The sequence below is a fragment of the Dermacentor andersoni genome, chromosome 1 (genome assembly GCF_023375885.2).
Source record: "Dermacentor andersoni chromosome 1, qqDerAnde1_hic_scaffold, whole genome shotgun sequence".
Lineage (NCBI taxonomy): Eukaryota > Metazoa > Arthropoda > Arachnida > Ixodida > Ixodidae > Dermacentor > Dermacentor andersoni.
In genome coordinates this window covers 181,446,702-181,469,638 of record NC_092814.1, presented here as the reverse complement: position 1 = coordinate 181,469,638, position 22,937 = coordinate 181,446,702, and the positions used below count along the sequence as shown (strand labels likewise).

Below are 22,937 nucleotides of genomic sequence, written 5' to 3'. Positions count from 1 at the left end.
GAGTCGTGCAGGCTGAGTGGGAGAATGCAAGGCCATCACGTAGGACAGGCATCTAATGTTCTCATGCACAAAAAAAGCCTGACTATTAATAATAATATATGGGGTTTTACGTGCCAAAACCACTTTCTGATTATGAGGCACGCCGTAGTGGAGGACTCCGGAAATTTCGACCACCTGGGGTTCTTTAACGTGCACCTAAATCTAAGTACACGGGTGTTTTCGCATTTCGCCCCCATCGAAATGCGGCCGCCGTGGCCGGGATTCGATCCCGCGACCTCGTGCTCAGCAGCCCAACACCATAGCCACTGAGCAACCGCAGCGGGTGCCTGACTATTAAATCATAATGTTCCATGGATGACAGAGGGGTTCATGAAGATTCAGTAAAGTACCAAGACAGATGTAATGTGTAATTAATTTGGATGGTGATTCGAAGTTGTGTTTTCAAAAAAACTTCTGTGCCCAGTAAAGTGAACTGCCATTAATTTCACATTCCTTTAATTAAAATATCTGCATGTGGTAGCACATATGCAGATTTGTGTGTGGTAAGATACTTCTTAAACACCAACTTGGCATGCTTCATTTGACATCGGGACACGCACCGTGCATGCCATGCTGGTGTTTCAGTGACGAGAAGAGCATGGGAGGCATGCCGATTTGCAGATATTGTGGTCGGTAAGAATGTGACACTGCCAGATCGTAAAATTGTTAATGCAAGGAAAAAGAAGCCAATCCAGAGTGTTTTGTGTCACAAGATCGCAGCATGTGAGACAGGCTCTGGGAACAATGTGAATACACTCGAACCCACCTACAACAATAATGGTTATAACAATGTATCGGATATAACAATGAGATACCATGGCACTGTTACCTTCTACGTGTGTTCTATGGTAAAATGAACCACTTACTACAATGTTTCTATGACACATTATTGGTTATAACAATTAAACCTGGCTACTCGGTGGCTGCACCACTCTCGTTACAACGGACCCTGATAGTCCGGAAAAAAAAAAAAAAAGCATCCGTTTTATCCGAAGTTTGTAATATCCAAAACGCCTCACTTCCGAAACTTAAGTCGCAATGTCTAACACCTTTATTGCAGAGTGTGAGTGACGAACTTCCAAAATAAAAAATAAACAAGAAAGTCACAGTTTCACCCGAAAGGCGAATCATCGATTGCGATAGCAAATTAAGCAAGACAAGCGCAGCAGCAGCAGTGAGCGAATTGACCTTTGTGCTGTCTGTCGCTTCAACGCAAACTAAACGTCGAAAGCGCAGCACATACGAAGCTACCGGCACTGGGCGCACTTTGTCCACATCGCAGATCGCTTTCAAGAAACGGTGCCCACGTGGGCGAGCACGTTGTCCACATTGCAGATCGCTTTCAAGATATTTTCGATCGTGCAGTAAGCAGCAGCCGGGCAGAACACCCTCTCTCTGTGCTGTATTTTTTTCCCATGCAATACAGCTATAACAATAATCAGTTATAACAATTAAATTTTCTGAACACTTTAATACTGTCATAAGTAGGTTTGGCTAACGGCTTTCACACATGGCGGCTCAATCCTGAAACATGTGCACTCACAGAAGACGCAGCATTCACAAGCTGTCTGCGATATTAGCTACACTAATTTGTTGTTGAACACCTGAATAGAGCCACTGTGACAATAGTGGCAATAGTGGCAAATGTGACTGTTGATTCAGGGTGGACTTTAATTGAGGAACTATTTATTGTAAAACTCTTGGTTGGAGAGGTTCCTTGAGAACATGTCCTGAAGAGTAAAGCAATCTAAAAAGTGAACCAGCACAACTACATAGGAAATGCAGAAGGGCTATGACTTACAGTGAGTGTGTACTGGTTGCACCCAGGCACCACAGGCCAGGTAATGCCATCACCAAGTGGGTACAAAAAGACCTGCTTCAGGTTCTCAGCCACGCCCAGGTTGTATGGATAGACAAAGTCGTCTTCCTCTTCACGCTCTCGCATCTGGGCCTTGGCCACGATCCAGTTCTCAATAGTCGTCTCGTTGCGAATGATAATTTTGAGCTGCACAAATAGTAGGTAACAAAGAATGCCAAAAAAGCAGCTACAAGGTCTGCAAAATGTAGCGGAAAATAATCATATGACAGCTGAGGAAGTACAAGGCAAATTGAAAAATGCAGTTGTCTGGGCCAACCTTGATGTCACAATTATAATGCAGGAAGCACATCAGCAATATATATGTTCAAGTGAATGGCAGTGAAAAGCAATGTAGGGGCTCTATTTAGCAGCTACCATAGAAGCCAAGAGTGACCAAGCCAAGGACAGAAAAAAGAAAGGATATTTGCTGGGGAATGTTCATTTCATGCTTTTGTACATGAAGAAAAAGAAAATGTAAGTGAAAGACAACATGTAACCACTGGGATCAAATCTGCGTGTCTCGAATCTGGCAGCCTAATATGCAGCAATAAGCATCTATTACCCACTTATAGACAATATTCTAACAGACATTAAGAGAAATAAATGGCGCTGGGCAGGTCATGTAATGCACAGATTAGAAAACCGTTAAACCATTAGGGTGACAGAATGGGTATCAAGAGAAGGGAAGTGCAGTAGAGGACAGCAGAAGACTGGGTGGTGCGACGAAATTAGAAAATTTGCGGGTGCTAGTTGGAATCGGTTGGCGCAGGACAGGGGTAATTCGAGATTGCAGGGAGAGGCCTTCGTCCTGCAGTGGACGTAAATAGGCTGCTGATGATGATGATGACCCATTTGCTTGCTCCTCATTAAAAGAATGTTCATGCATAACATGGAACTGAGTGATGGTGGCCAAAACATTCAAGTGGTAGCTAAATACACATGTACATAAGAAAACAAAATGTGGAGGGAGGGACAGCCACCACCATAATTCAAGTGGTAGGGATTGGTGCTTGCCATCCAGAGGTTGCAGGTTTGAATCCCTACTAATGGCATGCCTTTCCTTCCACTATCATTTGCTTTTGCATAATCATAAATATGAACACACACACAAAAAAGCACCATGAAACTAATGCTACTCTAAAATAAGGTCTCTCAATTCCCCTGCACTGCCCTTGGCTGCAGTGACAGTGACAGTGGCTTCAGTGACAACTACCTTCAAAGGAAGTTATTTATCGGGTTCCTAATTTCCTGATTCTTATCACAAATTGAACAGTCTGTATTCTATTTTCCAGAAGTGACAGTTAAACCTGAAAACCACTGAGAAAGGCACAGCAAGTGCATACCACCCCTAAACTGTATGCAGTATTGAGCAGATTTTAGACAATGCTGTAGACTTCGTGTAAGAGGATGCTTTAGCTAGGGGCTCATATCTAAATACATGGGAAAGGAGAAAGAATTTTTCTTGGCAACCACTGCACCAAATTTAATGAGGTTTGTTGCATTTAATAGAAAAGTTAAAATATGGTGAGTGTTTGGAAGCAGATATTTTATATTTTATTTAAGCCGTGGATATCTTGAATAAATATTGCTGAAAATTGTATTTTCAGATAACGAGACTATCAAGTTTACAGCTCTGTAACTCGGCAATGGGCAATTCTTGAAATTCCAGATTCTATAAATTGCAACTAATAGTAAATCTAAAGTGGACGAAATTGGCGTATTATAGACGACCACTAATAAGTGAGTAGGGCTTTTGCAAAATCCTTGTAAACATTGTACCTAAGAAATTCATGTAAGATTTAAGTTTCTATCAAATTTGTCCGCTTTTGATGTTCTAACAGATGCAGTTTACAGAACTGCGATATCTTCTTGGTGCAGAGTTACATATTTGTAAATTACGTGGTTCTACTATCTTTAAACTTACTGATTTTTGTCAATTTTTATAAAACAATTCGGGACCTAAACCACAATTTTGTTTCCAACAGTCACTCGAATTTACATTTCTTTCTCGAATGCAACAAATTTCATTAGAATCAACCTAAGGGCTGTCTCAGAAAAGCATTTCTGCATTTTACAAGTATTTGGATCGGCAGCATCAGAGTTGGGCCCAAGCTAAAGCTTCCTCTTAAGACCCCTAGTTAAGCACAATTCGATAAGCTTTGGGATCCTTCTAAAGCTTCCCATACATTATGTGCAGCTCTGTTAAGGTGACCTCCCTATAAAACAGTTCCAAAACAGTTCAGATTTGTGTTAAAGAAAGTCTACCACACTAATCAACACATATGTCCCTTTTTAAGGGCAAGCTTAAGAGGAAGCTTTAGCACAGGTGCTCCCATCTAAATACATGTAAAAGGAGAATTCGTTTTTCTCAGCAACCACTGCACCAAATTTGGCGAGGTTTGTTGCATTTGAATGAATGAATGAATGAATGAATGAATGAATGAATGAATGAAACCTTTATTTGAAGCAGTGACTTGTCAGTCGAGGTGGGAGGGTCCCTTATTCCAGGAACCCTCTGGCTTGGATCGCCCTCTGGGCTCGGGCGATGAGTTCGCACTGGTCGTCCAGGTCCGGCTTGGAGATCGCAGCCTTCCACATTTCAGTGAGGAGGTATGGGTGTGCGTCTGCTGCTACTAGTCGTGTCGCTGTGATGCTTGCTCGGGTTTTCTTGCATTGCAGTAGGAGGTGCACCAGGGTGTCTGGCACGTTGCAGTGTGGACAGATGTAGCTGTATAGCGTTGGGTGGAAATGATGCAGTAAGCTTCCATGGGTAAAGGTATTGCTCTGGAGTCGCCTGTAGTCGGTGCCTTCATTTCTCGTTAGTTTTGGATGTGGTGGAGGGTATACCCTACATCCAAGCCGATAGTGCTGCAGTAGTGCTTGATAAGTTAGTGGTATTGTTTCCGTTTCCTCCATGCTGATTTGGGTGGGTGGGACATGCCTAGAATCTCGTGTCGGGAGGCCCGGTTGACGCTTGCGCGGGCCGCGGTGTGTGCTGCTTCATTCCCCTCGAGTCCCTCGTGTCGTGGAAACCACATGATGCAGGTGTAGGGGGGGGGGGGGGGGGGGGGGGAGTGTCGCCACGCTTCAGTATGTTGATCGCTTTGATGGAGATCCTGCCCTTCATGTAGTTACGTGCCGCTGTTTGAGAGTCGATGAAGACCACTATGGCATCCTCGCTTGTATGGGTGGCGAGTGCTATAGCGGCCTCCTCAGCTGTGTCGGCGCGTTTGGCGAGAATTCTCGCCAACGCCAGTGTCGTACCCCTGTAGTCTGTGACGCTGATGGTGAAGGCATTTCGGCTCGGATACTTGACTGCGTCCACGTAGCGTGTCTGCGGGTCCTTACGGTGCTTGTGTCTGATGGCGTTGACCCTGGCGAGCCGTCTGCCTCGATGGTGTTGTGGATGCATGTTCCGAGGTATCTGAAAAGCTTGTAGACATTCTCGGAGCTTCAGTGTGATCTTTTCCTTACGTTCGCCATCGTGTTCTAGGTTGGTTACGTATCCTGTGCGTCGGAGGACTGCTCGGCCTGCGGTTGTGAGCATGAGTCTCTCGATCTGGTTGATGAGGTGCGCTTCCGTGAGTTCTTCCCAGGAGTTGTGAACTCCCATGCGAAGCAATCGGTCAGTGAGGCGGTTGTCGGCAGTCCTAGGGCGAGCTTCGTGGCCTTTCGTATTAGGAGGTTTAGCTTTTGTTTCTAGGCTGTCTTCAAGTTGAGGTAAGGAGTTCCGTATGTAATGTGGCTGTAAAGGAGGGTTTGTACCATTCGCAAGGTGTCGTGCTCTTTGAGGCCATTAGGACGATTGGCTACCCGCCGTATCAGATGAGCAAGCTGTGCCAGGGTGTTGTGTAGCCTGGGGAGTGTGGCGGAGCCGGACCCGTCCTTGTGTATATGGACTCCGAAGATTCGAAGTGAGTCGACCTTCGGTATCGGGACTCCCTGAAGGAATTGTGGGTCCGGTGCGTCGTGGCTTGGGGGCCGGTCCTGGGTGCGTGCCCCGAGTACTAACAGCTTGGATTTATCCGGGGCACAGCGGAGGCCGCAGGTGTTGAGGTACCGTTCAATGATATTGACTGCCTCCTGATGACGGGTCTCCTGTTCGCCAGTGCTCGCGCTTCTCGTCCACAGTGTGATATCATCTGCATATAAAGCATGGAATATCCCTGGGACGGTGTTTAGGAGGCGGGGAAGTTTGAGGAGGGCCACGTTGAAGAGGTGTGGCAAGACTACCGAACGTTGTGGCGTACACTCGTTAGGTAGGTGAAATGTCTTGCTCTGGAGGTTGGCAATCCCCACCATGGCCGTACGGTTGGTGAGGAAAGCACTCATGTAGGCGTACGTTTTGGCACTGCAGTCGATATCTTCTAGGTTACGGAGAATAGCTTCATAGCTCACGTTATCAAAGGCTTCCTTTATGTCTAGAGCTAGAATGGAAGACTTGCTGTGTTTGCTCAAATGGTCAAGAATATATTCCTTTAGCTGGAAGAGGACGTCCTGCATGGAGAGCATCTGGCAGAAGCCGAACATGGTGTGCAGATATCGATCGTTTTCCTCGAGATGTGTGGTGAGCCGCTTGTTGACCATGTGTTCAAACAGTTTCCTGGCGCAGGACGTAAGGGAGATGGGGTGGAGATTTGCGATGAAGATGGGTTTGTTTGGCTTGGGTACCATGGTTACCTTTGAGTGTTCCCAGGCTGTTGGTAGCTCTCCCTTAATCCAGCAGTCGTTATAGTACCAAAGGAGAGCCGTCAGCGCCTGAGGGGGTAGCTGTCGAAGGTGCTTGTTGGTGACTCTGTCTTTGCCCGGGCTCGTATTGCATGTTAGCCTAGAGAGGGCCGCCTGTAACTTGCCTGTGTGAAAGGCCGATCTAGCTCTTCATTCGGCGCTCCCTAGGGGTGGAAAGGTTGGTGGCAGTGGTTTCCGGGTTAGCTGAGCCGTGTAGCTTCGTCTGAAGTTCTTGGAGTAGCTGATCCTCTGTGTCGCCATAGTTGTGGATTAGTCGGTGAATTGTATGTCTTCGTTGGGTTTTGGTGTGGGTGTCGTCGACCAGGGTTCGAAGTATATGCCAAGTCTTCTTTGTTCATTTTAAAGGAAAAATTTTATATCTAGTGACTGCTGGTTCTGAATTTTTTATTTAGGTCGTCAATCTTTTATTAAAAAGTGGCAAAAATAGAAACATTTCAGAAAACGAAATTATCAAGTTTACAACTCTAACTCAGCAATGAAAAATGATATCACAATTATGTGAATTGCACCTAATAGTACATCTAAAGCAGACAAAATTGATACGTTACACATGAATCTAAAAAAATTTTGTAATATGGAAATACAGCTTTTGCAGAAACCTTGTACACAAGGTAACTAATTTATGTAAGATATAAATTGACATATAGAATTTGTCCGCTTTCAATGATCTAGTGGATGCCGTTTACAGAATTGCGATATCTGTTCATGATGCAAAGCTTTAATTTGTAAACATTATGCTTCTATCTTTTTCAAACTTTTGGATTTCTGAAACGTTTTTTAAAAAATTCAGGCTCTAAATCGAAATTCTGCTTCCAACAGTCACTAGAATTTAGCTTTCTCTTTCAAATGCAACAAATTTCATGAAAATTGGTCCAGGGGTTATCTCAGAAAAACGTGTTTGCATTTTACATGTAGTTAAATAGGCCGCGTTGGAGTTGGGCCTAAGCTAAAGCTTCCTCTTAAGCACATTTAATTGTTTTTTTTTTACTTCCTACACTCACATAGAGTATGGTTTCAGTTACTTCATGTTCTTACATTTACTCTGCACTAAAAAATGAATGTGTTAGACATTTGTCGTTACTATTTAGCTCCTCCAGCCTAGAAATGTCTGTGGGTCATAAGTACCATCAAGATAAATAAAAAAATAAATAAACAAACATTTATCTACCAGCACCATAAAAACAGTTACAGGTTAGAGAGATTACAGTAATCCCAACTTTCTAGTACAGATTCTAACTTTGCTATAATTGAAAAGACAAATGGTGATTAGTCAAACCTTATGAGTAACTAACATTTCTTGAGCACCACATCTATTTCCACCCTGCCCCAAAATATGTGTGACAATGTTCAAAATTTTAAATAAGAATGACTCTCTTAGAAAAATGTAAAATACAAGCAGTTCACATTGGCTGAATGACTAAATTAATTTGCAAGTTTAACTAAAATATAGAAATAATATTGTTACCAGCCAATTATAAGCCAGTGTTAGGTAGAAGCAGCTGTTGAAGCGTAGAAGATAAGATGGAGGATGAAGTGTGGCCTGGTTCCTCATCTTTGTTGTTGTGGCCCTGCTTGTCATCTTTCCAGGGAGTGTAAATAAACCTCTTGTTCAAACATCTCCCCGTAATAACATTAACTAGAAAATAAAATAGCAATGAGAATATTTTTTGTCTACATTAATGGTTGTGATGCCTGCTAGACAATGGGGCAACACTAAAGGACAGTTGTATGAGAAGTTTATTAATTTTAAAGGGCCCCTGACCAGGACTGGCCATTTTGAACTGACAAGCGCAGTGCACACATTATGTAATAACAATCTTGTCTGCAAAGTATTACATCGCTACGCGCCGCGCAAAGGTCTGCAATTTCAATCTGAATGCCGTTTTACCCTTTCCCTCGTGACGACCGTGCTCCAAGCCGGACGGTGAAGTAATCGTGCCCCTGCGCCTACATAATCATAGCCGCAGTGTGACATTGCTCGTGGTGACATGTGACTTCGAGAATTATTCAAGACAACATCTGTTATCTGTGTGATCTGTTGCTTGAATTGACGAATTGAAGTTGAGAGAAATAATAAAACACACAAACGGAATGTCTACGTGTTTTTTGTTTTACTTCGCACCGAAGCAAGAGAGATGTACTTCCGCTTCGTGTACTTGTTCCCACGGTCGTGCTGTTACGTGTGCAGGTACCGAAACTATGCTATCTTCTACCTTGTTTCAGCGCGTGATCACGCTCTGCGATACGCTTGTTCTGCCTCAGTATTCGTGTAGCACTGAATTATACCACTAGTCATGTTTCCTTGTGCACAGCGCGCAAAATCGTGTGCTGTGCGAACGAGACAGCAGCTCGCACGCGTGGTCGGCGGAAGTGCGTACGCAGAAAAAAAAAAAAGAGCGAGGAGCAAAAAAAAAAGAAAAGAAGAAGAAGGCGGGGCCTGTGAAGCATGCGTCACGCGATCGTCACGGTCCGGTATGGGAGCATGCAGGGAAGGAATTTCGCTTGCGTAGGCTAGACGGGGCGAGTGGAGAGAGCACCTTGCATGGCAGTGGAGCCTTCCTGCTGAAATCATGGGTTCGCAGCACTGAAATATTTCTATCCCGGCTATTAATGAGCCGATCTGAAAAATTTTTTCGGCAGAACACTCGCTAGACGACACGTAACAACTTCCAGCGTATAACTAAAATTTACTATACGGCCTGGTGAGGGGCCCTTTAAGCATGTGTTGCAATACAATCTAAGTGTTTATTTTTTATACTATGTTCAACACTAAAGGTGCTATGCTGCCAGGGGTCACTTATACCAATAAAGTACAAAAAAGTGTGCCGTGGAATCAGAAATAAAGCAAAAATTTCCATGCAAGCATGTTTGAGCAATATGCTGATTTTTTTATTAATTACTGCAGTCTTCCACAATGAAATAACATTAACGGGGCCTCAAGACACAGATTGAGCCAGCAGCTTTTGTTCTCTGCACAATATAGGGTAGACAGTGACCAACCTCAGCTTCTGTAGAAGAGCTATGAGTGAAATATATAGTGACTCGCACACTTTATCACTGATGAGTCAGCTCACAATGACAATTTTCAGCGACGAACATAAAAGTTGGTCAACATTGCTGACCGCCCTGTGGTTAGTTGTGAGAGCAGCACGCATCTTATTATTTTAACATCCAACTTTTGTCAATTCAGTCCCGATGGAAAAATGCAAAGTTGTCTGCTGCTGAGAAGCTTTAACATGTTTGGGTGCCTTTTTGGACCACAGTCCAATTGAAAGGCAGACTAAGTTAACCAACTACAGTCTACGTTCGTTACAACGGACCCGTTTACAACAGACTTTTGGATATAACGGACCAGCCTTAGTTTGTTCTACCTATTTTATTAGTGCAACAAAGTTCGCTTTTGACGGACCGCGCTACAATGGACCATCGGCTACAGCGGACGAAAGGAGCGGCAATTTTTTTCAAAATCGGGCTTATAAAACATATTTTTGCCGTGTCGACACAAGCTGTTAACTGACTTACGAGGGTCAGCGAACGACCGCGGCTCAATATCGTACACGTGAGGGAGGAAGGCGGGGCGGAAACGCGCCGTCGTCTATCGCGCACGAGGCATGGGGGGGGGGAGGTGAGGCGAGAGCAAGGGGGGTTCTACTCCGACAGCTGCTGCTTACAGCGGGTGCAGCCACTGTATCTTGAAAGCAATCTGCTATGTGGACAAAGTGCTCGCCCGTGCGCGTGCGCCGTCTTTTGAAAGCGATCTGCGATGTGAACAAGGCGCGAGCCCACGCGGGCTCATCTTCAAAGCGATCTGCGATGTGGACAAAGTGCGCCCAGTGCCGGTAGCTCTGTATGTGCTGTGTTTTCCACGTTTAGTTCGTGTTGAAGCGAGAGACAGCTTGAAGGTCAATTCACTCGCTGCTGCTGCCGCACTTATTTTGCTTAATTTGCTATCGCAATCGATGCTTCACCTTTCGAGCAAAACTGCAACTTTTTTTTTTTTTACTTTGGACATTCATCACTCACTCTTTACAAGAAAATTGTCAGAAATTGCAACAAAAGCTTCAGAAGTGAGGTGTTTCGTATATTAAGGGCTTCGGATAAAACGGATGTTTTTTGTCAGATTATCAGGGTCCATTGTAACGAGAGTCTACTTATACAGTGGGGATAAACCCTGCTTCTTAAAAGGACATTAATGAGAAAGGTAAGTTGAACTGCATCAGAAAACTAATTTCTACAATACAAGAAAAGCCACTGATAGCATGAGAGGAGGCTTTACAAGCCAGAAAAGACAAAAACGACATAACGGGTGGCAACGCTGCCTTCAAGTCCCCACACAAGCTCGCTGTGACGTCAAGGATTTCAACGGCGTTTGCTTGGGCACAGTTAACAAACTATACATGAACCAAAGAGAACTTCGGTAGTTTCAAGAACTTTTACTACAGCCTACTTTCAAATACATAACATCACACAAATGTATTGACATGGGAATTTCGGCGTAACATTTAAAAAATGCAAGTTTGGCCTTCATTCTCTTCTTTAGCAATCAACCTCTCAGCATGAAGATCATTAAATTAAGTTTTTATATTTATCAGTCTAAAGTTGCCTAATTTTCTCTTTAGTGTCCCTTTCCACATTGTGCCAAATATGAAATATAGTTTGAAATCCATAACGTAGCAGCGCTTGTGCATTGGCTGCGAAATTCAAATGAAAGATTGACATTTGTTTTCTGTTATAGTAAGGTCATTCCACACCAACTGTCCCAACCGTGGCGCTCGAGAAAAATCATTTCTCTAAAAAAATTACAGAAAATTTACAGCTATATAAGCATTACTTGCACAGTATCTTCCCAAGATATTTTGAATGGAAAAAAATTTTTTGGCCACGTGAGCACCATTTGAATTTCACAAAATGATGGAAAACCAGATGCAAAAAAGAAATTCGCCAGAAATAGACCGTTCTGCGCATTATTTCAAAATTTTTGGTTTTGCGTTGTCTGAACGTAGCAGCGCTTTGATTATAAAACAGTTTCACAAAATAACTTCATATTGTTTACTCCTTAGCACCAAGGTGAAAACGCACAAATTCTAGCGTTCTTGCGCAATTTTTCATCAAAAACGGTCAGGGGAGAAACCCTGCAATTACTTTTACAGGACTGCCACTAAAAGGTTCTATCTTCTGAAGTGTTACTTTCACCTATGTTATGCTCCCAGACTCCAAAATAAAAGCCTGAATTTGGCAGAAATACTATTTTGGTCTATGTTTAGACGTTAGTAATGCACTAAGGTGGCCCCTGAAAAAATACAGAAAAGTGGATATCATTGAGAAGAATAACAGCTTTCGTAACAGAAATTTTAAGCAAAGTAATTTTGTGTTTTCACCGAGAAAGCATCTTTTGAATTTGAGTCCCACCATTGCATTACTTTGGTTCGTGCTTCCACTTCACCTGATAGCATGTTGGTGAGAAATACAAACCAGGGTGGTGCACATGGTGGTCTGTGTGGTGAGGAAAGAAAGCCAATATCACCAGGAGTTTGTAAGAATTTTAATATTGAAGGTATGCTTAGGTAGTTAAGGTAGATCGACATTGCGCAATTCCATGCTACTGGAAGTACACATATGCGGCCACCTATGCGTTAAGTGTTAGAGCGGGTGACAAATCACTTTCATTTTCTCAGACTACTTTTATAAAAGTATTTTGTGAAAATGGTTTCCTGACGTGTGACATCACAAAGGTCCTGTGGTTTGTGTCCCAATAAGAACTTTGCCGACTGCTGTCTACCTGGCCCGAAGTAGCAGGAAGAATAGTATAGACATCACAAAACTAGTGAAATATGCTCAATAAAGCTCCCTATCAAAAATATTCACCACATAATTAGTATGTTTCCACTGCTTTCATGGTGATTGAACGTGTTTCATTCAAGTGGTGCTTCCAGTTCATGCTCATGAAAGTGATTTGTGGGCCGCTCTACGCTTCACGCGTAGGTGGCCGCATATGTATAGACGGTTTCACTCGCACGATAGCAGCAGTGAGAATGTGGCCCCAAGAAACTTCCGGTCATGGCCCTTATCGGCCTACTGCGCCAGAACACAAAGTGCATTGTTAAGTTGTTTTACTGTTTATTTTCAAGTTTCAACAGTCAATTTCTGGCGAATTTCTTTTTGCATCTGATTTTTCATCATTTTGCGAAATTCAAATGGCGCTCACGTGGCCAAAAATTTTTTTCCGTTCAACATAGTTTGGGGAAATACTGTTGAAGTAATGATTATATACCTGTAATTTTTTTGTAATTATTTGAGAGAAATTATTTTTCTCGAGCACCACGATTGGGACAGTTGGCGTGGAATGACCCAGTAATCAACCTCTTATAATGAAATTAACTAAAATGGAGATTTCAAGAATACTTTATCAGCCTAAACTGTCTTTATGTTTCTTTTTAGTATGTCGACTTTGTAACTGAACACAAATTATTATTTTTATTATTTTTTTTTTCATCTTTGCCAGATCACCTATGAATCACAGTATTCTGACCTGTATAACAAAGAGGCTTCCCACTGCAATGATGACACCAATGGCTAAGCCCAGGCTCAGCACCGTGGCCAGAAAAGGGAAGAAACCCAGGTAGACTAGATTGTCCTCTTGGCCTTGGCGCATGTAATATTTCTGCAAAGATTGATGAGGAAGTAAAAGAAAGATTTCTACGAGACGGCATAGCCTAAATGACCACACAGGAAAACAAAGCATAGACTTCGAGATTTTTATCTGATTATGCCACTTAGGTTTCCCAAGACCTCAGGTTTGTTTCCCCAGACCTAAGTCCGAGCAATCTTGAACAGTAAACTCCAGCTGCTTGCCGTAAAGGTGCTAAGAGAGTACCGACATATTTTCGCAGTAGTAGAACTTGCACAACACTTCTTCCATGTAAAAGGATGACATTTAGTGAGTGTAAAGGTCGGGAAACACTCGGTATAGGGTATTTTAATTTGACACTAAAGTTAGTCTCGAAACCTTGGGCCTAGCATCATTGATATTATCTTGGCGTCATGACACAGAGCGAAATTGCTGACATCGTCTAGCAATAAAGCTAGATGTGATGACGTTCACACACATAGAGAGACACATACACAAAACAACATCACCAAGAGGTCTGCGCGCATTTCTTCTAGCAATGCTCAGACGTGAAAGCCACAACCATCAAGGAATGGGTATATCATGTATCATGACGCACCCACCTTGTGGATGCCAACATTAAAAGTGGCTCATAAAAACACATATTGCAGCAAACTATTTAGGGTGCTCTGGCGCTTGCCAGTATCTTTTCTAGGATTTAGAGAGCTTGAACCTTCATTTATCATAGAAAAAAAAAAGACAAGATGAAAACATTATCGTGTACCCCTTTAAAAAGACTGCAGATACATCATAAAAGCACACACCAGGTGCTGAAGTGAGGGTTGCCAAAAATTTGGACGGAGAGAAAACATAAAAGAGCAGCTGCTTTCTTTCCTTTCCTGCAACACTGTTTGTAGCATAGAGTGTTGGGAATTGCGAGGTGATTACAATTAAACCCAATAATTTTAATAAGTCCACGAGTTTACCTAACTACGGGAGATGTATTCGTTTTAATTTTGAAACAGACTGAACATGCTCTATGAGTCATGCAGTGAATAAGCACCACACTAGTTGCAGAATGGTCCTGCCAAATATGAACAGACTTAATATTTGTGAAGCTTTATATTGCTGTCAAGAGCACTGGCTTCTTGTTGTGTTCCTTTGTATTCAAGTGCAACAAGAACTTAGTGACTAGAGTGAGAAAGCAGCATGTGCTGCCAAACACCTGTACCTCTCCTCCTTGTGAGACTTCATTTCTGACATAACGTCACTGCAACACACTGATAACGTACTACGCAGAGCACTGCGTATAAACCATGCTAGCCACCTTAGCCATAAATGACAAATGAAGCTGACGTTAACGAAAAAAATGTGAGCACACTATGATTGCCCTCCAAAAGACTGATATTTGTGTTCATTTCAAATCAGTTTTGTCTTGAAAGAAATGCCAAGCAAGCATGATAAAATTGCTGGCATCAATACGCTGTATCAATTGTATACGAGCCACTCAAAAAAGCTAAGAACGAAAGGGGGGGGGGAGCATTTTGCAACAAAATCGCTAAACTTGGCAGGTATGGATGCGCCTGAAATACAAGCATTGCATTCATAATTACTATCTTATATTTTTAAAGGACCCTTTGTAAGCATATTTTAATTGCTTAATTCGACTGTACAGTCAATTGCAGAGAAAGAACTATATATGCACTATATATCTCACATATAAATATATATACCAGTTTTTAATTAAAGGAAATGCCAAAGCAAAAATGATAAAATTGCTGGCATCAATACGGTAATTGTATACAAGCCACTCAAAAAGAAAAGGGGGGGGGGGGGGGGGGCATTTTGCAACAAAATCGCTACACTTGGCAGGTATGGATGTGCCTGAAATACAAGCATTGCATTCATAATTACTATATTATATTTGTAGAACACCCTTTGTAAGCCCATTTTAATTAGTTAATTCAACTGCACAGTAAACTGCAGAGAAAGAACTATATACACACTATACAGGGTGTTTCAGCAAATACTTTCAAAAATCTTTAAGAGTTGCCTGAGGCAGATATCACAATTCTAGTTCATGAGCTGGTCTACTCGAAGTGGCGAACAATACTTGCAAAAAAAATTCAGATGCAAAATCGACTAATTAATATAAATCCACTAATTGAGATTTTAACTAATTACCATATGGCTCATATTGCAATTTACTAATTCTAGCCGTGGAGTTAATGAATTTTCAAGATGACACCAGTCTCGAGATATAAGTTCCCAAACTTTGTGGAGAAATGCATTGGAGTTCTGGTTAATTTGTCAACAAAACGTCGTTTAATGCACTGAAGCACACAGGTAACTGGAACGCCAATGCATTTATCCGCAATGTTCAGGAATTTATACGTTGAAACTGGTGCTGTCCTGACAACTCGTTCCAAGTGGATCCGCCTTGCGAAGTTCACTGCTAGAATTTGTAAATTGCAATATGGGTCATGATATAATTAGCTAAAAAGACAATTAGTGGATTCTTGTTAATTAGTCGATTTTGGATCTCAACTTTTTTTGCAAGTATTGTTCGCCGCTTCGAGTAGACCAGCTCATGAACTAGAATTGTGATATCTGTCACAGGCAACCTTTAAAGAAATTTGAAAGTGTTCACTGAAACACCCTGTATATATCATATATAATTGTATATACCAGTTTTGCCTTCAAATAAATGCCAAGCAAAAATGACAAAATTGCTGGCATCATTACGGTAATTGCATACAATCCACTCAAAAAAGCTAAGAAAAAATGAGGGGGGGGGGGGGCATTTTGCAACAAAATCACTAAACTTGGCAGGTATGGATGTGCCTGAAACACAAGCATTGCATTCATAATTACTATTTATCTTTTTAAAACACCTTTTGTAAGTACATTTTAATTGCTTAATTCGAATGTACAGTATATTGCAGAGAAAGAACAATATATATAACATATAAATATATATAGCAGTTTTGTTTTCAAAGAAATGCCAAGCAAAAATGATAAAATTGCTGGCATCACTATAGTAACTGTATACAAGCCACTCAAAACAGTTAAGAAAAAAAAGGGGGGGGGGGGGGGGCAAATCACTAAACTTGGCAGGTATGGATGTGCCTGAAATACAAACATTGCATTCATAATTACTATCTTAGATTTTTAAAACACCCTTTGTAAGCACACTTTAATTGTTTAGTTCGACTGTACAGTAAATTGCAGAGAAATAACTATATGTGCATTGGAAAAGATTATCACGCGAAAGAGCCATGCACAAGAAAATCATTATCTTAGTGCTGCATATCAAATAATCAACAACACAAAACATCATAACACAAATGAGTTTTGAAAAGAAAACATGAAACATTTTATAATCCTAGCATTGATAGCAAAAAGATTTGGCTTCCAAAGCACAGTTACCCTGAAAGTCAGTAGCTATTTTTTACCAAATTTTTTTCCAGACCAAATTGTAAAGCTTATGCTCCGAGGTAAGAAAGAACAGATAAACGTTTTTTTTTTTCTTAATTCTAAGCAAGAAAAAATGGAACAACAAAGTTGGCCACACTACAGACGATCACCGTCAGCCTATTTTATGTCCAGCGCAGAATGAAGGCCTCTCCAAGAGATCTCCAACTAGTACTCCTGTTTTGCATCAGGCAAGCAAGTCACGCAAACTCTTTCCCCCATAATCCACAAGTGACGTGCCATGCAGTTCAACTAAGTGGCTTGTACTTCTCACCCTGTGATAGGCTTTAGCCAGGCCCATGATCAACAGCACCAAGGCATGAATGCTGCCACAGACAGCAAAGAACAAAAAAAGTGTGAAGTTGGCATGGTTCCGGTGCCCACAACAAGTGTTGATCCATGGACAGTGATGGTCCATCTTGAGGACACACCTGCAATCCACCACCAAGACAAACTGCTTAAAACCATGATAAAACTATGGCAACAATACAAAAAGGCTTTCAAAATATTTAGCTTGTACTATCAGCAAAAATACAAACGTGAACAATTCTGATACTCCAATGCACAGTGCATGCTTGGGGCTACTCCATGCTTAGAAATTGGCTACAAAGTGATCACATGTCACACTTCTATGTAATTATGCATAAAAGGCATTCTGATCAGTCATTTTTTGTTTCAAAATAACCATTCCACTACCATGCCTACAGAAATTTCTATGCGTTGTTAAACATTTCCAAAGGAATTTTTTTTACCAACAATGCCATGCACCATACAAAATGACCGAACTTTAGATATTTGTCAGATCTGACAATTTTTTGCAGGTTGGCAAGTCTGGAAACATAAAATTACAGATGGAGGTATCGTCAAAACTAGCCTCCAGAGTTCTTAGCATTTCCTCAATGAAACATCACAAAATTTGCACTTTGGTTGACTCGGCAACATAAATTTTAACAGAAAGCAGCAGTGAAGACACAGAAGCTTCTGTCTGGTTGTCTAATTTTCTGTTTTAACAACGTCTCAAACAACAGCAGATGCACATGAGTGCGCATTATTTTGATAATTGTGTTGGACAGATTTCAAGGGCAACTTTATTTTGACCACCGTGGGTTGCTTTTACTTATCAGGGATTCTACAGCCTACAAGTTATTACGAGCAATTCTTCCCATTGTGTGGAGTTTTCGCTCAAACAAGAGTACATAGTCTATTTCAGACTGACCTTCCACTGAAGCTTGACTAACAGTCTAATCTTACATTTTGAACACTGCCTACGTAAGTGCCTTCATTCATTATTGCACAATATTGTGCAACACTCCACATTACTGTACACTACTGCACAGGAACTGAACAAAGCATGTGAAGGCTTCAGTGTCAGTTGAACGCACACTAGAGCATGCATGCTCTGCATGCTCCCTGACCTGACAACCGTTGCCTCACGAGCCTAAGGAATGCAATAAAAAACAAACCGGGTGCCTCCTGCAATGAGTAAAGATAAGTGCTCCCTGTACAAGAGGAACCTACAGATTTTCTTATTTGCAAAGCTACTGCTTTCCCACATAGCATGGACACCACTATGGGTAGTTTTGATGGCAACAAATTTAATTTTTTTTGCATGATCTGGTTTACAGAAGTTGGGAGCTAGGAGCTAGGTGCACTTTCACATATTTTAGATTTTTTCTTACTCCTCAGCACTTATACTAAAAAAAGCAAATTACTACTTTCATTCATGTTCCTTGAGATGCGTCTTTGAAGTTTCACATAAGAATTCTAACGTAATGTCTGAGTAATTATTGCTACTTCACAACCATTTAAAACATCAGTGATCAGGCTAGCATTTTATGTAGTGCGGTGTGTGCCAAGACTACTAAGTCTTGAAATAAAACATTACAACATAAATACACCAAGAATGAGCACACTTCTATCGGTAATGAATGTGTTAAACTAATGGTACATGTGAGGCTTGAGTGCACACCATAAGAACATATTAACTAAAGCCAACTGTTCTCATCAAAACTCTTTATACCTGCCGCGGTGGCAGAGGCTGTGGTGTTGACCTGCTGAGCACGTTGTGGGTTTAATTCCCTGCCACAGTTACTGCATTTTGAAGGGAGCAGAATGCAAAAAATGCTCATTTATTAGATTTAGGTGCATATTTGAGAACAGGCAGTTCAAAATTAACTTAGAGCCCTCCATTACAGCGGTGGGTGGTGGTGGTGGTGGTGGTGGTGGTGGTGGTGGTGTTGCAGCAGGCGGGGTTAGCCTGGCATACATAGGTGGCAATTGTTCCACCTGAGCCTCCTATGAGTGTCAAAGTGTGTATTACCAGGTGTCGAAGAGCCCTGTGTCTCGAATGAAGGCAATCAGCAGTCGTTGCGCCCTCTTCCCGATTGCCGCAGGCCCTCCGGGGAAAACGACATCTTCAAAGGCCCTATGCGGAATACCATTCTATGGCAGGCTGTCGACCATCGCTTTCCTTTCTGTGTCAACTGCAGGCATATCCAAACGAAATGTTCAATGTCGGCGATCTCACCACAGAAGGCACAGAACAGGGAAGCGCATCGTCCAGTCTTGGATAACCAAACCCTCCCTTGATGTGTCCTGGTCTGGCCGCCTGGATTGCGTAGTGTCGTCCACAACAGCAGAAAGTGCCACCATTACCGCGGTCTTGCGAAAACTACGCTCTTATTCCGCACATGACGTCGTGGTGCTGACGGACTCAAAATCATTGTTACAACGATTACACCGTGGCTTACCTTGAGACAAGTTTACAAAGCAATCTCTGGCACTGATCAAAGTTCTAATGAGCAAGGGATTTACCGTAAAATTTCAGTGGATCCCATCCCATGTAGGAATTGAAGGAAATGAAAAAGCTGACGCTCTTGCACACCGGGCACTGAAATGTGTCCCAAAAGTAAGAGCGCCAAAGACTTTTCAGAACTCTAAGAATGTAATCCGCAATCACTTTAGGGCGATCTATCAGGCTCCACACACAGCATCTATGATCCATGGACTTCGGAAGAAGTAACGCTGTTGTACTGCATCCGAACCAACTCCGTGTACACCCCTCCATTACAGTGTCCCTCATAACTCTGTGTATTTTGGGGAGGTGAAACCCCGCTATTTATTTAAGCTACTTATAATTAAAAAAAGAAAGGTCCTATTAGAGAGCAAAAATGGCTTAGGTCACCACTAACATGACTGGCTTTGTCTAGTGTTTGCAGCTGTAAGCATGCAAAGAATCTAATGAGTAACAACTGAAACTTGTTATGCACAGGCTACACCAAAGCATCAGCAGCTTTTTTTGTACAGTAATCAGATTTAAAAAAAAAAGGGGGGGGGGGGGGGCTATAGAAGTTGAAGTGTGGCAAAGCTACAGTGAAACAAGCAAAATCACTGGCTATATTTCCTTCAACAATACATTTAAATAAGGTACACTGCACTAATATATGTAAGCTCTTTCAGATGTGCATTTTGTGATGATAATAGGCACAGTATTATTTTAGCTTAAAACCAGCTTACATGATAGTTTTGACACAAAGGAATGCAATGCAAAATGTACTTTAAGTCTCCACAAAAGTGGAACATGCAACTATTGCAAAGAAAACTAGCCTAACTAGAATTAGCATAAGATGGGAGCAACTGCCTAAAATAAGACAACTCATGCAATGAAAACTTTAACTAGTTTTGCACTAAATGGAAAACTAAAGTATGGTATTGCTTCTGTTTAGCTGAAAAAAGAAAAATGGAAACATCAATGACACATGAAGTGCTGTACAACTGAGCTCTAGATGCTTAATGTTTTGCTCATATATTTCTCCCAGTGGCGTAGCCAGAAATTTCGTTCGGGGGGGGGCTCACGTTGCAGTTCGGCCTCATCCTTAAGAGGAAACTTTAGGTCGGATGCTCCTATGTAAATACATGTAGAAGGAGAATTCGTTTTTCTCCACGACTACCACACCAAATTTGGCGTATACAGCGGACAAAATATGTTACACATGAATCTAAAAAAGGAAAAATAAGTATTATGGAAATACGGCTTTTGCAGAACCCTTGTACATAACGTAACCAATTCACGTAAGATACAAATTGACTTATCGAATATGTCCGCTTTGAATGGTCTAATGGATGCCGGTTACAGAACCGCGATATCTGTTCTTGATGCAGAGCTAATAATGCGTAAACTTCGTGCTTCTATTTTTCTTTTTTTTTGTGAACTTTCGAATTTTTCAAAATTTTGTAACAAAGTTCAGGCCCTAAATCGAAATTCCGCTTTCAACAGACACTAGGATTCAACTTCCTCTCTCAAATGCAACAAATTTCATTAAATGGGATCCAGGGGTTATCTCAGAAAAGCGTTTCTGCGTTTTACATGTATTCGAATAGATCGCGTCAGAGTTGTGCCCGAGCTAACCCTTCCTCTTAAATAATTTGTCTAGGGATCAAATACATGAATTATAACTGCATTGCCATTTTCAAATATGCTGCAAACGAATTCTTGAACGCTACGCACTGTCAGCACAAGTAAAACATGTATTTTTTCATAAAAGAATGTACTCATATGTGCAAAAAATTGTGTCCAACATAACTGATATCAACGCTTCCATGTTTTTGTCGGTTGAATAAGTAAAGAAAATATCACACGATCTTTAGAACTACATGGATTCGAAACCAGCAAAGCAGTGCATTCCGCTGAAATGGAAAATGTAAAGGCCATGAAATGAACAAGTTGAGGACAAATATGTTTGTGAAACTTTGTCATTCAAGATCCTTGTTTAGATTCTTGTACATATGCAATGGCCAGTGAAAAATCTCAATGACGCATTCATTTGTTCCAATGTATTACGCAGGAGAAGCTGTCACCGGTCGTGTATCGTGAGTAATTGCACCGAAATTATAGTCGCAAAAGAGAGCACATATAAAAAGCAGGAGTTATGCAAAATAAATGAGGGCGAGTCAAATGAAAGTGAGCCAATGTGAATATATGACAAAAAGGGTACTTTTTTTAAAGTAGTCTCCATGAGCATCTATACATTTGTCCCATTGATTAACGAGTCGCGCGATTCCCATCTCATAAAGCTCCTTGGGTTGCTGCTTCAAAAAGTCTGCAACTGACTCTTTCACGTCATCGTCCGACACGAATCTGGTTCCCTTGAGCTGTTTTTTCGCTAGCTCCAAAATGTGGAAGTCGCAAGGCGACAGGTCTGAGCTGCGTGGCGGATGTTGCAGCGTTTCCCGCTTGAACTTTGACAGTTTTGTATTAACCACATCAGCGACGTGGGGACGGGTATTGTCGTGGAATAAGATGACCCCATTCGACAATTTTCCACGTAGTTTGTTCTTGATTGCGACACGCAGTCGATCCGGCGTTTCACAATATCGGAAACAATTGATAGCCTCTCAAGGTTTAGCAAATTCTATCAGTAATGGCCCCTGACGATCGAAAAGAAAAGTCAACACCTTTCCGGCGGAAATGACGGCCTTTGCTTCCTTTGGGCGTGGTGAATTCGAATGTTTCCACTGTAAGCTTTGCCGTCGTGTTTACAGGCCCGTAATAGTGGCACCATAGTTCGGCCCCGATCACAATTGCAGACAAGAAGTCGTCGCCCTCCTTGTCATACCAGATCAGATAAGTCAAGGCAGCGCCGAAATTCTCCGTCTTCTGGCAGTGGTTCAACATCTTGGGCATCCATTGCGCACACAAGAGCCGATAACCGAGATGTTAATGAATTATGGCGGGAACCGAACCGTGACTGATGTTCAGACGGTCGGCCAGTTCGTCGATGCTTATCCTCCGTTCTTGTCTCATCAGCTCATCAACCTTTGCCATTTTGTTAGGAGTGATTGCATGATGGCTTTCGCCCGGTTTCAGATCGTCTTTGCAACTTTCACGTCCCTCTTTGAACTGTTTCCTCCAACGCATCACAGTGGCCAATGAAATGCAATGTTCAATGTACACGGCAGCCATACGGCGACTAATTTCTTTTTGGGAAACACTTTCAGCTGTCAAAAACCTCTAGGCACCACGCTGCTCAAGTTCTGGAGCGCCCATTACGTCACGCAACCATGTTCAACCCAGTGTATGAGAGCATTAAAGAACATTTATCCTCACACCTGCGTGTCACTTTTGTAAATGAGAGAGAGAGAGAGAATAAAGAAGAAAGGCAGGGAGGTTACCCAGATATCAGTCTCCAGTTTGCTACCCTATGCTGGGGG

The 22,937-nt window shown here is 42.0% G+C and overlaps 1 protein-coding gene across 2 annotated transcripts in view; it reads right to left on the bottom strand.

Annotated features, from left to right (window-relative positions):
• The window catches only part of LOC126547258 (palmitoyltransferase ZDHHC6-like), a 66,122-nt gene that overhangs the window by 34,995 nt on the left and 8,190 nt on the right, over positions 1–22,937 (bottom strand). For both annotated transcript variants that reach the window (XR_007602679.3, XM_050195220.3), the window contains exons 3-5: positions 17,002–17,158; positions 13,176–13,307; positions 1,841–2,044 (exon numbers count right to left, since the gene is read on the bottom strand). Coding sequence is in view for 1 of the 2 variants with exons in the window: in XM_050195220.3 (XP_050051177.1) it covers positions 1,841–2,044; positions 13,176–13,307; positions 17,002–17,158 (493 nt within the window). In the remaining variant the exon portion in view is untranslated. The remainder of the gene's footprint in view (positions 1–1,840; positions 2,045–13,175; positions 13,308–17,001; positions 17,159–22,937) is intronic.